General features: G+C 34.5%; 1 protein-coding gene across 3 annotated transcripts; it reads left to right on the top strand.

Moving 5' to 3' along the window:
- Nucleotides 1–7,181: 7,181 nt before the first annotated feature.
- Nucleotides 7,182–10,547, top strand: LOC108145595 (leucine-rich repeat-containing protein 20). Of its 3 annotated transcripts, none has more exons than XM_017271125.2 (4): nucleotides 7,182–7,655; nucleotides 9,468–9,611; nucleotides 9,674–9,841; nucleotides 9,907–10,547. In XM_017271125.2, exons 1-4 carry the CDS (start codon nucleotides 7,370–7,372, stop codon nucleotides 10,056–10,058), a joined length of 750 nt encoding a protein of 249 aa, XP_017126614.1. In that variant the 5' UTR covers nucleotides 7,182–7,369; the 3' UTR covers nucleotides 10,059–10,547. The 3 variants fall into 3 exon arrangements, with proteins under 3 accessions (XP_017126614.1, XP_017126615.1, XP_017126616.1); XM_017271126.2 differs by lacking the exon at nucleotides 7,182–7,655 and adding an exon at nucleotides 9,077–9,263; XM_017271127.2 differs by lacking the exon at nucleotides 7,182–7,655 and adding an exon at nucleotides 9,172–9,220.
- Nucleotides 10,548–15,220: the final 4,673 nt, after the last annotated feature.

Raw genomic sequence — 15,220 nt, 5'->3', positions numbered from 1 at the left:
TGTTCTCAAAGTTCTTTCATATTTTTGGTGATATTTTTTTTAGTTCTATAGCTACAGTTATGTGTATTATAATTAAAAAACGAGTGTGCAATTTTAATTTTATATTTTTGGCATTAATTGTATAACTACAGTCGATTACGAAGTTGTCATATCTAAAAATATTTTTAAATTAAATAACTAGTTAAATATTAAACTTAATATAAGCAAATGGTTTTATCTTGCCATTTATTCAAGAAAGTTTCGCCTTTTATATTTTAGGTAGCCTCAAGATTTGTTTGAAAGCACAAATATTGTGTATTTTAAAATTTGTACGTTAGTAGAGCAAACAACTACAGCTACAACTACAACTACAGTGCTTTAAAGGAAAGAAGTGTTTTGGGAAAAAAGGACGAACGTTGAATTGGCTCCTCCGTCGACACACATTTTTTTTCGATTTTTTTCAAGCGTAAATAATACAAGTAACTTTACATTTTGGAGACCCCCTGAGAAATTGCTCTAAAGACCGTAAAATCAATACACATTGAATAGGGGAAGGATTATAGCTTTAACATTTTCATACATAAAAGATAAACGTTGAAAGGCATTAGACGCTATCTAAACTTTGGCTTATTCATTGCGTTTGCAGTCAGATGGCCAGATAATGACTTCGTGATTTTTTGTCGATATCTACTCGATATTTGGCTTATCGCTCCACTATCGTGCGCAAACGATAAAAAACTTAAAAAATAGAAAATAAAGATAAATACTTCGTGATAAATTTTTTGTTTTTCTGATTATCCGGTCACGAGTTATGATGTTCACCGCAAACTAACTTTTTTTCAAGACGCCTCCGAAGATCCACGGCCACATGCTCATTTTTATTATTTTTCTTTGAACATTTGTTCTTACATTCTTTGAATGTTGCATAATAACATGTAATCAAATTTAAAACAATAATATTATAGATGTCGCCGCAAAAAAAAAACTCAAAAATATGCGTATTTTTCGCCTTTAAAACCCTACCCCCTTAATCAATGGCAACAGTACGTATGAGTAATAAACGTTAAATCCAATACGCAGTCCATACCCTTTCCCAAATAAATCCTTCAGCTGTGTCTTATAGCAACTTCACACAGCCGCTTTAAAGAGTTTTTGCAAAAAAAGATGAAGAGACACATTCAAACAGGAACTCGATGGTGTAAAAACAGCTGATCGGCTGTGGTTGCTAACAAAAAATGTAACAAAATTCAAATTAATCTTTAAAAAATTGGAACAAAAAAAAATATTTTGAAACGAATTAACTACATGGGACAAATTGAAAAAGTCCTAGTGGCTTCTTTTGACTCTTACAGTTTTAAATTGTCTATAGACAATCGGCAATATAATCGGCATAAGCTCGTTGGTATAGAATGGTTTTCTATCGGGCTTAAAGGACTTTGTGAGCTTCGCACTTGTCTTGTTAGAAAGTTCGTACTTTTTTGAAATAATCCTCTCCAAATTTTACCAAAACCATTACTAATAGCTCTATGTAGGTTTCTCTTTTCGAAATATCCAAACGTAGCCCATAATACTGTGGACTGTTGTTGCATTGCGATAATGATATCGATACCCATCTGGGCCATCTAAATTAAACTTTTTTGTTGCTAAATTTTATGTTTTTCCACTCCGATTTCCAACACTCATAGAAATTTCTCCCTAAAACCCAGAAAAATCGCCATTGAATTTTCACCCAAGTATAGTTCACATCCATTTGAAGAAAATTTCTTTCTTGAATGAATGGTGATTCCTTTCTGCAAACCAGAAATGCAGCTCTAAAGATAAGAAATAATATTTCATAAAACTATAAATAATATTTCTTAAATCAAGAAATAATATATCTTAAAATTAGACCAAATATTTCTTGAAACAAGAAAAAACATTCCTAAAACAGAAGATATATTTCTTAGAAACAAGATCATTTCTCAGCGCTCTGCCAAGGGACGAGCAGTATTTGTATGAAATTGCAGTCGACGGCATACACACTTTGACAAGTTTTGGCGAAAGAACGAATGACATACACTCACTCCAATATCTCTGCGTACACCCCCAAAAAATTTAAAAACTTTGAAAATTAATGGTTCGGACATTTATGCATGTATTTTATTCTTTTTTTTAACGTAACTATAGGTTATTGTCTTCAATGTCGTATTTTTTTAATTTTAATTTAAATTTTAAACTTAACACTACGAAAAAGTGAACTTCGAATTCATTTTAATCGCAGTTCAAAGCCAAACAGTTAAGCTCGACATTCCCGGGATGAGCGTGCGCAAAATATCATCTGGAATTATGCGTGGGATGTGTTTCTTCGCAAGATGGACTGGCTTAACATTCTTCCGAATCACGAACTCGTTGGATAATGCCATAGTCGTGGAGGAAAGCTTCTGGAATCGTTCGTGGCCCTTGGTGCCAGAGTGTATATGTCCGCTTTGTGGATGGCGAATAATGTAAAAATGGTAACAATTCTCTACAATATGGACATCAGTTTATCGATATTAACATACTTATTGATGAGCTACGTGCAAATTTTTCACGGCCCCAACGTAATAAGGTTGTTGAACCAACATCTTCGCCTCTTCCGTCAAGTGAGGGCCTTGTCCTCAAGAAAGAAAATTGGATTTGGAGGCTCACGAGAACTTTTGCTGATTCTTTTATTTCTCGTAGTAAATACGTTTGTATTTTTAAAATGGAGCTTCAATTTAAAAAATACCGTGCTCTGGGTCATCTTTGCTTATGGAGGTGTTTCGAGTATTACTATATTGAGTTTCAGTATATTTTGGTATCTGAGCTTGGGTGTTCTTTATTCCGAAGCGAAAACATTTCTGCTCTTTCAACTGCGATACCAAACGGTGGTCCTAAAACCAAAACTTAAAACAAGTGGACGATTAAATAACACTTTAAATATTTTTAGGGAGATTTCTAGTGGTTTCCCTTTAATGCAGGACATAATAAATATTCCCCTGTTCTTAAGTCTGGTCCACAATCGTTTTGTTATAGTCGGAAGTTCTCTCATCGTGGTGGGCTATTTATAGTACTGGGAGTTTCATCGAAATTGTGCTTCAAAAACTCTTTCTACGTTTGTGTATTAAAAAATCAATTAATCAGCTTAGATGCATTCGGGAGCTTACTCTGGAGCACTTCTTCGACGGCAACCAGAAAAATGGAACGAAACGGTAAGATTGTTGTATTGTATGCAACTAGTAGCATTTTTTTATTTTATTATTATTTTTCGTTACACACCTTAATCTAAACAAGCTTATAGTTCGTCCTTTGGGTCTCTTTGAAGTTTCCAACAAATTGTTTCTTTTATTTGTGTGTGGAATTGCTAACTATCTGGTTGTTAAAAAAAATACTATACATGCTGTTGCTTTATTGATATATTTGCTATATGATCCTAAAGTTTTAATGTGAATAAGAACTTGGAATTTCGATTTATAAAATAAAGTTAAATTGTTCTTACATAGTTTAAATTTGGTAAAGTTTAAGCATAAAGACTTCAAAACGACTCAAGCAATTTGTATTATCCATTCTTGTTTTCTATTTTCAGCGATATTTTAGCCAGGAAGTGTTAGCTGCTCTGAACCGGGAAAAGTTGCCGTTTTTGTTCCTTAATAATTTTCGAGTGTAAAAATGTGTTATATATCGATGGCTTATTTCTCTAGAAATAGATCATTCTTCAACATTCCTATACAAGTATAATAGATAGGTTTCCAAATACAGTTCCTAGAGCTCGACAAAGTTTAAATAACTTGCAAAAAAGTTCCGACAACATAAATTAGTTCTTTAAAAATACACGCCTGGAAACCGAAAATTGTATTGTATCACTTTATCCTGAAGATGGCACATTCACGAATCTAACAAGCTCTTAACTTCAACAATCCGGCGGTGAACCGACTTAATACGGACTTAAGTGTCTACGAAAAAATGGTTTCTTTCGACTGTTGTCTACGTTAACATCTGCAAACAGCACTTAACATATGCGTTACACCCGCTAACAGTTCAAAAATCACAGTTATTGCAAGATTGAAAAATCCGTATAAATTAGATTAACCGGCGGAATGTTGCCGTTAACAACTTGTTAGAAGCGTGAATGCCCCACATTTTCACCGACAGCTGGAAATGTAGCACTTCTTTTGTCTCTTTCGTTAACTAAAGAAGGGAGACCAGATCAAGGTTTTTCCCACGATTTTCTGGGTCCTTAAGGGGTTACATGGGTTTTCTCGTACAAAAAACGGACTATTTTCAATAATATATATTATATTCAAACTAGTTTTTGCATCTAACATTGAATGCGACGATCCTACGCGTTTGAATTAAAGAGAAAACAAGTGCTATAGTTTTTCTTCTTACAAAAGGCGATTAGCTCTATAATTGCTGCTAAAACTGTTTGGGCAAAAAAATTAATTTTTAAATTTTATGTATTGATCGTTCTTAGCAATGTTTATACCCTTGCAGAGGGTATTATATCATATATATTATTATTTCAGTCAGAAGTTTGCAACGCAGTGAAGGAGACATCTTCGACCCTATAAAGTATATATATTCTTGATCAGCATCACTAGGAGAGTCGATCTAGCCATGTCCGTCTGTCCGTCCGTTTCTACGCAAACTAGTCTCTCAGTTTTAAAGCTATCTGCATGAAACTTTCCCAAAAGTTGTCTTTCTATTGCAGGTAGTATATAAGTTTCATGCAGATAGCTTTAAAACTGAGAAACTAGTTTGCGTAGAAACGGACGGACAGACGGACGGACAGACGGACATGGCTAGATCGACTCGCCTAGTGATGCTGATCAAGAATATATATACTTTATAGGGTCGGAGAGCAAGGGTATAAAAATTATAACTTTGCAGTTTTTAAATTTTTTTTGTAGTTCTTCGATATATAGTTATGGTTAAATATTTCAGAATTACGGTTTACATTTCATCAAAATCGGACGACTATAACATAAAGCCCCAATAAAAATATAAAAAAAAGAATTAAAAAAATGTAACTTTTTTATTTTGTAATTTTTTTAGAAATTCTTTTTGATTATTTAATTTAATAATTCAATTATTTGACAGTTCAGAATTACCCTTTTAATTTTATTAAAATCGGGAAACGATATCATATAGCTGTCATAGGAACTCAAATACTTGAGCTGTAAATCATCATAGCTTCAATGCTTCCTTTCTTGTTTTTTTTTTTTAATTCTTTTCGACTTTTTTATAATTTGACAGTTGAGAATTACGCTTTTAATTTTATTTAAATCGGAAAACGATATAAATTAGCTGCCATTATCGAATAATTACCTGCAAATCATCATAGCTTCAATGTTTTTAAACATATACGTAAGTAAATCATAACTTTAATGTTTTTAAAAATATTTCGTTTTTGCAATAACTGCAAGGGTATTTGAACTTCGGCTTGCCGAATTTTCCTTCCTTTCTTGTTTTAGTTTGACCATTTTAAGGTAATAAGTATTTTTTATATTAATTTTAATGACTGTTGCACGCGACATTTCAGTAGAAATGTACAAAACAGAACTTCCGCATTTGTCGGACTGAAATATTTTAAAATGCGTTATGAATTTATGTTCAATTTCCTTATAATATAATAATAAAATTTTTTTAACAAATAAGCACACATATTTTAAAATGGATTCCGTATTCTGATCAAATTTGGCAACTTTTCAACAATGAGAAAATAATTTAAAATAATCCGGACAGCAGGCTTTGAAGCAATTGTATCGGCAAACGTACTCTAAAACATTAAAACTGGACAGAAAAGTTTGAAAATACTACAGGGTATACTACTTTCGATGCCCGAAGACACCTTCCACTATTTGCGTGCGCACATCAGTACACAAACGTCATCTGGAATAGAGGCGCAAAGCTTTTTCTGACTCAAGAAAGTGCACTGAACAGCTTTTGGGAGCAGAACTTGAAATTGGCCTTCCATCTTTTGACGGCTCTTTCCGATTGCTTGGAATTACTTGTGTTCTGCATGGATTCAAGAGCTTTGCCAACCTTGAAATTGGCCAATATCTAAGGTAAATGTAAGTGCATACTCTTACGGACTGTTGTTCATTCACATGTTTTGCGTGGAAACGCCAAAAAGACTTGTTTTAACAGGAAACTGTTTTGTTTTACTCAAAGAAGCAGCGAACGGCTGATGCGTAAAAGTCGGTTCTATAAGTAAATACAATTATTTTGACCGTTTTACACGGATAACACTAGTAAACAAACTAATACTTACCGACATTATAATGGCACCCGGTACTCTTATAAACGGTAAATTGTCCGGTTACAAAATGCCAAATGCCAGCTTTATTTAAATTAACCTCCTCTAATTTCAAATTGTCTAGGCAATAGAATATAATATATAATATATAATATATAGAATATATAGTATTTATATAATATATAATATTTCTACATACATAAATATTTTTCTAAAAAATTAAGCGTGCAGATACATGCAGATATTTTTACAACTCAAAATCTAGCTTACAAAAATCGGATTCAGAAAAACTTGTAAGTCTTTATCACTCTAAATTTAAGTCTTTTATTTTGTAGACTAGTGTAGTGTGCGATCCTCTCTCTTTTGCATTGAACTTTTACACTTTTCCGTAGCTAGAACAAGCTTATTGGCAAGAGAAAGAAGGACTGTTTATATCAGAGGCTATTGCTCTTAAGATGACAAGACATTTTGTTACGATGCAGCGATACCCTTCTTAAGTGGTATACCTGACTTACTAAAAGAGATAAATATAAAAGACAATATTGTTAATAAAGTACGGTCATCAGGTTTAGTCAATTTATTTTTAGAATTCTAAACTATTAGAGAATGAAATGTTAAAATGTCAAATATCAAATGAATAAAAGTCTTTCCTTTTGTTTGCTTTTTGTTTGCTATAGTTTGCATTTTTTGAAAAACGTGCACAACGAATTTGCAACTTAAATTTTGTAATTACTCTTTTTTGACAAAAAAAAATGTTAGAGTTAGAGCCAAAAAAAAGAGTATTAGAGCCTCGGCGTGCCGTGAGACCTGACAATTTGTGTTATTATTTTTTGTTTTTCTTCTCATTTTATTTTTCATTTGTTTTGTTATGCGCAGCTTTTCTTTCTTCTTCGTGCTATAAAAACCGAAAGTAAAAAGCATTTTCAATATTTCAATGCGGAAGAGAGTCACGTTCAGTTGATTTCGAAGACGCTCGCGTTCAAATACTCCAAATAAAGGAAACATACATACCTTGAGCCAGCGAGCTTGCAATACGGATTAAATATATTTTTTTGAGTGATTTTCGAGTTCGCCAAAGACAAAGTTTGATATTTGAAATCAGTCGCCTGCGCAAAGCCATCCGCAGTCTGAAAGATGCGCCCTTTCGGCAACGACATAACGAACCTCTCGGCCAATTCCAATGGCAGTGGTGGCGGCAACAACGACCCCAACGATGGCGACGATGCCAATCAAAACAATGACCGCAGCACCACCACCACCATCACGGACAACGAGGAGTCGGCCCACTCGGACGAGGACCCCACTGTTCCGCCGCACATTGCCAGGATCGGCGGCATAGGCACCTTCCCGCCCATCGCCGGACAGGGCGTCATCCGGGTGGTGCATCGGTGCGAGGACGCCAAGGAGAACCACAAGCTGGGTGAGCAGACTGACCCTTCTGGCCACACATCCACTCCCCATCCGCAGGCCACCCACTCGCGGCATTGGTATCGGTATTGGTAGTGGCTTGAGGCGCAGTTGCCTGGTGGCAAGTTCCGTTGCTCATGTGGCTCGGATGGTAGGTCGCAGTATGGACAATTGGCCGACAGCCAATTTCAGTTATTGCGCACTGACTTCCCCAAACAAAAGCAACAATTTGTTTATAATTGAGTGCCTCGCCGCCCCAAACCCACCCCCCCAAGTCCCCTCCTCCGCTCCGATTGGCACGGAAAGTGCGTCGCTGCCGACTTAACTGCACTTTATTTTGAGCGTTTTGCGTGAGTTCTGTTAATTCAGTTAACAAAGAAGGCGGTTTCGCCCCACTGATAAGTGGCGATTACTACAATTTCGCACCGATTCATACGTTATAAGGGTTAGGTACTTGCAATGCACCTTTGAGTCAAAAAATAACATGTAAAAATACGCTTTCAGAAATATAACTGCAATTTAGAGAGAGACTGTCCTTATTAATATGTATGTACATGCAAATCAATGGGAAAAAAGTATTTGTTTTAGAGTAAAAAGCGCAGAGTTTTCCGTTTTTTGTAAATAGTAACGCAATTTCGGACCCACTTCCATCAAACCAATTGGTAACAATTGCTAAATTCTTTAAGTATGTATTTAATAATGTTATGCATTTCAACAGAAGTTTTCACAATTAGTAAGAAATTACTTACTCAGTAAAGGAGACATTTACGATGCTATAAACTACATATATGTGCAAAGGCCACATACACATATATGACATTTCAAAAAATATTATTCTTATTAAAACAACGCAATTTACTTGCTTAACTTTTAGGGCAAGCAATTATTTTAAAACTCAAATGTAAGAAATAATGGTCGTACAATTTAAAATCATTTTTAAATTTAAAAAAAAAAGATTTTGTATGAAAGCATACATGAAAGCCATTAACAATTAATTTAAGTTTTGGCCAGGGAGACAAATGCATTTAAAATCATAGAAGGCGTTCCTCAACAAATGTTGTCATTTAATTTTGTTAGCCATAGGTTTTGTTTTGATGACAACACTCTTAAACTTAATTCGTAAATCAACGTTTTCATTCTCATTTCATTGGTTTTCCCAAAAACATTTTCGTAGTTCGCATAGCCGAATAAACAATGCCCTGCTCCCCGCTCTTATACTCACCATTTCCAAAAAGCTCTGCGCTCCGTGATTCACGTACAATCTTATAAACTTATACACTTATACACTTATAAACTTATAAAGAGAGTAAAGAGAGACCACGATCGCTCGGTTCGCATAATACGTTGCGTGCGCAGACGGGGAAATGTATTTATATTCAGGCCGTTCCATTCACGTGCTCAGTGCTGACCAAGTGGCCTGTGAGCGAACACAGAGAGCGGGGAGAGCGGGGAAAGAGGAAAAGAAATAAAATAATATAGATAAATACGTTGATAGGGTTGCGACGACCGATACTGCAAGGCACAGTCACCATCTATCCGATCGCATGGAAGTTGGAAATGGCGCACTTTGTGGTAAAGGTGATTGAGCGTTGTGAGAATGCCAACGAGAATGCTCATTTAGGTAAAAGTTGTTGTCAATCGACGGATTTGTGCACCGATATTGTAGAGCAGAAGACCAAGTGTTTTGACACATGTTGGGGAAGCTTTCCGATGGGCAGAATCTATTTCGGTGCCTGATTCCTCTTCATTCTATTTCCAGTATTTTGCCATGTTTGGGAAAATTTGTGTTTCGCAACTATTTTAATTACCACTTCTCTTCTCCTAGATCTTTCCAATTGTGAACTGATGCAAATTCCAGAGGCGGTCTACCATCTTATGCGAAATACAGAGCTACAGACCTGCGACCTGAGTGGCAACGTTCTGAAGAGCGTGTCTCCAAAGTTCTCACAGAAATTTAGCCACATCACAGGTAACTACACCTCGTGGATGTCCCTTCAAAATGTAGATCAATCAATCAATCAATCTTTTCAGATCTCAATCTGTCGCACAACAAACTTTCGAGGCTGCCAGATGAATTTGCCGGCTTGACCGCCCTGATCAAGCTGAATATCTCAAACAATTCGTTCATCGTTTTACCACAAGTAGTCTTTAAGCTGCAGAACCTTGCCAGTCTGGATGCCCAGAACAATGCCATTTTGGGTGAGAGTCCGTCTGATCCCCTCTTTCGTAGCACTTTCTAATGATCCCGTCCATTCACTCCTCAGAGATTGACACGGAGGAGGCCATAGCCAGTGACTGCTTGGCTCTGGTAGACCTTCGCAATAATCCGCTGAGCAGAAACTGTCGACGCAGGCTGCAAAACTTCAAGACCTCCTTTGTTTTAGAGATCTCCGTGGATGTTGAAGACGACTGGTAGATGAACACTTTTACAGCACACCAAAAACAAATCTCTCGTTATCTCGGAAGAGAGCGCTCGAAGCGGCCCTCCTTCATATTATTTATTCTGTTTATTTACCAAAAAACGCAAAGTTGTTTATACATTTACGTGGGAGGAGTGATTGAACCTGGATGTACCTCCAAAATCGATTAATTGCGAAGCCACTCGAAATAGGGCATATAAATTTATTTGTTGAAATTTTACAAGAGAAATGCAGTATCCGCTCTTGAAAGCTTTGCTCGCCCGATTTTAGAACAGCAATAGAATTATATCAGATAAAACGTTAATAAATTCGCAATTTTTTGATTGTTTATTTCCTTTTAAATAAAAAACAACCAAATTGTGCCTATTTGGGTAAATTGTTCTTATCTCATTATCTTTTGCGTAGATTCTTAAAATATGTATGCTTTCGGAGACCTTTAATTTATTTGTGAGAGAACTAATGCTAATAAACACTTTACAAATATACACATGTCGGACTGATATTTATCAAAAAAAAAAAACACCTCTTAAAAAAATACACATTTTAAATGAGAAATGCCTAAAAATACCTAGATATAGCGGTCCGAAGGGAAATATTGAAAAAGTTTATTTATTTAGTTAAATTGATATAAAAAGCGTTGGTTTTCATCGTTTTATTTCAAAAAATACATTATTACAATTTTATAAAAGATTTGTGAAGGTTGAAGCATATACCGAATCACAGTATGGAGCAAGCCTGGCTGTTATACACCATTTGTACAAAAAATTCGAAAAGTTTAATTTTCTAACATATTTAATTAAATGCATTGGTTCTCAGTTCACATTAATTCATTCTGCTCTATTTTGGATGAGACTATTAATAAACGCGTAAGGTCCATTGAGACGTTCACAATAGTAAAAAATTCAAAATAGTAAGAAACAGTATTAAGTATAATTTTGTAATTGCAACTCCATTTTTAGAATAAAATGTCACTTTTTTTGGAAAATGGACTTCTATATCATATAGCTGCCATAGTGATTAGGTCAAGTGAACATATTATCGTGGTTTTTTTTGGATAGTTTCATATGGCTGGATATGGGTTTATTTTTTACCACCATTTAGCTTAAAATTTTATCAAAAAAGGTCAGTTATATCGTATAGCTGTCATAGGAACGATCGGGTCAAAATTGATTCAAACTTATTATTTAAGATTTCTAGTTTTATTAAAATGCTTTAACTATTCTAAAGTAAGCAATTTATTAACCAAAATAAAACAAATCGAATATTTGTATGTTTTTTATTCACCATACTCATCTTCATCACAACTGCCGGAACAGTCGAATTATATTTCTTGCCTCTCAGCCTTAGGAATATTTTTTTTACAAAGGCAACGCTGATTTCGGCATTTGACGAGTTTTTTGTTGAGCTTACTCGACTAGTCTTTTTAAAAAAGTTTTCGCGGAAATGCTTGAAATTCTTAAATCTGAAGTGCCTTGGGCTTCATTTTTCATAGTGATAACTACAAATTAATTAGAAGCTTAAAGCACAAACAATTTCCGCAAAGAAACAGCTGATCTTTAGCCATAGGTAAAAATTTAAAATGCGCGCAAACGAACCAGGTCTGAACTGCTAATTCTTTTAGGGAATTGTGTTTAATGTATCACACTTATTTTTTTTAATGCCGGACCTGACCCGAAACACTACTTTATGTCCAACAACAAAAAAGAAAGCAAACTTCGGCAAGCCGAAGTTCATATACCCTTGCAGCTATTGCAAGAATTACAAATTTTTGAAAACATTAAAATTATGATTTACTTGCGTATATGTTTAAAAACATTGAAGCTATAATGATTTGCAGCTCAATTATTTGATAGTTAGTTTATATATATTTTTATTATTTCTATGGGAGCTATATGATTTAGTCGTCCGATTTTGATGAAAATCTAAACCGTAATTTTGAAATAATTAACCATTACTATATGTCGAAAAACTGAAAAAAAAATGAAAAAGAGCAAAGTTATACATTTTTTTCTTATTTATTTTTCCGATTTTTCCAATGGGAGCTATATGCTATAGTCGTCCGATCCGGCTCGTTCCGACTTATATAGAATGGAAAGACAACTTTTGGCAACGTTTCATGCAGATAGCTTTAAAACTGAGAGACTAGTTTGCGTAGAAACGAACGGACAGACGGACATGGCTAGATCGACTCTGCTAGTGATGCTCATCAAGAATATATATAATAACGTTTATTATTCTAATAGTAATGGTTAAATATTCCACAATTACGGTTTAAATTTCATAAAAATGGGCCGACTATGCCGACTAAGCTCCCATGGGAACAATAAAAATATTAAAAAAAATTTTTTTTTTTCCTTTTTCCTTTTATTTTGTAATTTTTTTTAATTCTTTTTGACTTATTAATAATTTGACAGTTCAGAACTCCGCTTTTAATTTAATAAAAATCGGAAAACGATATCATATAGCTGCCATAGGAACTATCGAACAATTGAACTGCAAATCATCATAGCTTCAATGTTTTTAAAAATATACGCAAGTAAATCATAATATTAATGTTTTAAGAATAATTAGTTTTTGCAATAGCTGCAAGGGTATATGAAATTCGGCTTGCCGAAGTTTGCTTCCCTTCTTGTTTTTTTTTAGTTTTTGCTTTGCATTGCATTATCAAAAGTTTAAAAAACAATTATTTATGTTTTAAATAATTATAATGTATTATGATGACGTCATTACGGCCCTTCAATGTATGCATTATTGTATTATTATTATTATTGTTCTCGTATTAGAAGATATAAGGGATGCAGCATACTTTTGGGCTGCAGCAGCCTCTTCTTCAAATTAAGTTAATATGGTGACTTTTTAAATTTCGCGGGCAACATTTTCAATTATCGATTTTTTTATGTTGGTACACTCTTCCCTAACATCTGTACCAAGTTTCAAGTGAATCCCCTTTTGTTGCCCGCGAAATTTGAAAAGTCACCTTTCTTTTTGAACACACCTTGTGTTTAAAACCGACAATCTCGAAAACTTAAGCCAAACCGAGCGAAATCGGCAGTTAATTTTGGTAGATAATTGATCAAATAACTTATTTTTAAAGGAATCACTTCATTTTCGGAGGGTATCGAGAGTAAAGCAAAGCAATAGCAAAAATAATATAACACAAAATACAATGCAAAGTATTCCATTACGAAAAAAAGCATGATTTTTTTTAAGTTTTTGTCGATATTTTGTAACTAAGTAAGAAAACCAGCTAAACTACAATTTTTACTTGTCATTTTAATCAATTTCAATGACTTCACAAGAAATTCGATCAGATTCATCTTTTTTCACTAAATTTTGTTTATTCTTTATTCGATTCTTGGATGAAATTAAATCTTTAAAAATATGCCAAAAAAATTCATTCAGAAAAATTCCTTGAAATTTTGGCAACGGACTTTTTGCCAAACGCATCTCAGAAACTAATAATTATATAATCGTACTTGATTTTCTAAAATTCTAATTACGGCAAACAACTGATCAAAAGGTTTAAGAGATTAGTATCTTATTACAATTAAATAAGATTATATTTAGAATAACGCACTTGCAATATAGTATTAAATTATAGAAATAACTAATTTACATCATATATTTTGTATTTCATTCTTTTACAAATGAACTTTTTTAATAAAAAATTATTTCAAAAAGGCAAAGTGAATTTTAGTTATTCTGACTTAAATTTGCTTGGAAAATTTGGGAGTTTTAGCACCTACAGTCAAAGCTTAAGATCCACAAAGCTGTTGCTAAGTTGGGGAAAACAAAATTGCAGCTCGAAAGAGTGGAGGTCGTAGGCTTACTTTAATAGTTAACGAAGTAATGAGCAAAAGCTAGGAAGACAGAGTTATAAAGCTCAATTGAAGGTTCACTGAGAAAAATATTGAGATTTCTATATGTCTTGTATAAAATAACTTAATTACAATAATATAAATTTAGTCTTTTGAAAAGGTATTTGTACCAACATGGCCTCTTACAGCTCCAAAAGGCAGTCAAATTCTATGTATATATTAGATTAGGTCGATTTGTATGGAAGTGATAAATTGCTTAGACAATCCTAAAAAAACAATAGCAAATAGCAAAGGAACTAATACACACTTTGTCTTTTGAAAAACTAGGGATGGATTGATTCATCGAAAAACTACAAAAAGTGCCAAGTAGTAGAACGTAAGCTAAAAAAAATGTATATATTTCCTTGGCACATTCGGAGGGTTAAACATGCTTTTAAACACTTAAGTATTACTTCTGCGATTTTTGGGTACCCAAATCGACCCATCCTAATATGTAAAAACTTATATTAATGCTATTTGTTTTTTTAAAGGACAACATTAAACTTAAAAGATAATGATAATTCTGTAGAAATTCAAAAGAGAATAAAAGCAACGAAAACTATGGAATCATGCCCAAAGCATTCGAAAACCATGACTAAACAATTTTAAAATTGAATTGAAGTCCACTTTGATTTGTTTAGGCTTTGCACAGCTTATGAACTCGTCCGCCATATTCTGGGCGTACTAACTTATAAAAAAAATTTTTCTCTTTTTTCAGTTTTTGTAGTACAGGTACCTTGTTCGGATTTAATTTATTTTCGTTTGCGTCCTTAGCTACAACTAACATTTTCTTTTTCCAAAGAAGTTTAGTATAGTTAATGCGTAACATTTAATTTGGTGTTTTGATTTTGGCCAACTTAGCACCGATTTTGTTCTCTGCACACAACAGGTTTGGCCAAAAGCTGCTCTCCAAAGCCCACTTTGGAGGCCCTCTACCGCCGATTGAGCGGGTTTCGTCGTGCATCGCTGAGCGGAGGCTTAAAGCCAAACCGAGTTTAAGTCGCGTTGGCACGAGAAAGAGGGAGACAGCCCTGCTTGATTTTGGTGGCCAAAATCACCAGCTGCCAGGTCGGGCTGGCAAGCTGTAGCTGGGCCCTCATCTCTGCCGAGCCAGAGAGTCAGACAGTCAGCTGGTAGGTGGTAGGTGGTATGTGGTGTGTGGTGTGTGGTGTGTGTGTGTGGAGACAACGTACTGACAAAGGCCCAGACTCAGCCTTAACTTGGCTGGAAAGCTGTGGGACGAGAAGGCCGAATCGAGTCTGGAGCCAGCGATTTGCGAGCATGAAAATCCGTCGTCAGTC

The sequence above is a fragment of the Drosophila elegans genome, unplaced genomic scaffold (assembly GCF_018152505.1).
Source record: "Drosophila elegans isolate 14027-0461.03 unplaced genomic scaffold, ASM1815250v1 contig_149, whole genome shotgun sequence".
Classification (NCBI taxonomy): Eukaryota; Metazoa; Arthropoda; class Insecta; order Diptera; family Drosophilidae; genus Drosophila; species Drosophila elegans.
Note: the sequence above shows the minus strand (reverse complement) of the source record. Positions and strands in the feature narration are given on the sequence as shown.

What these genes read in the sequence shown, in the direction of transcription:
- LOC108145595 (XM_017271125.2), top strand. Translation starts at nt 7,370, where the DNA reads ATGCGCCCTTTCGGCAACGACATAACGAACCTCTCGGCCAATTCCAAT. An exon ending in CAAGGAGAACCACAAGCTGG is followed by an intron (nt 7,656 to 9,467) that starts GTGAGCAGACTG and finishes CTCTTCTCCTAG; the next exon opens with ATCTTTCCAATTGTGAACTG. An exon ending in GAAATTTAGCCACATCACAG is followed by an intron (nt 9,612 to 9,673) that starts GTAACTACACCT and finishes CAATCTTTTCAG; the next exon opens with ATCTCAATCTGTCGCACAAC.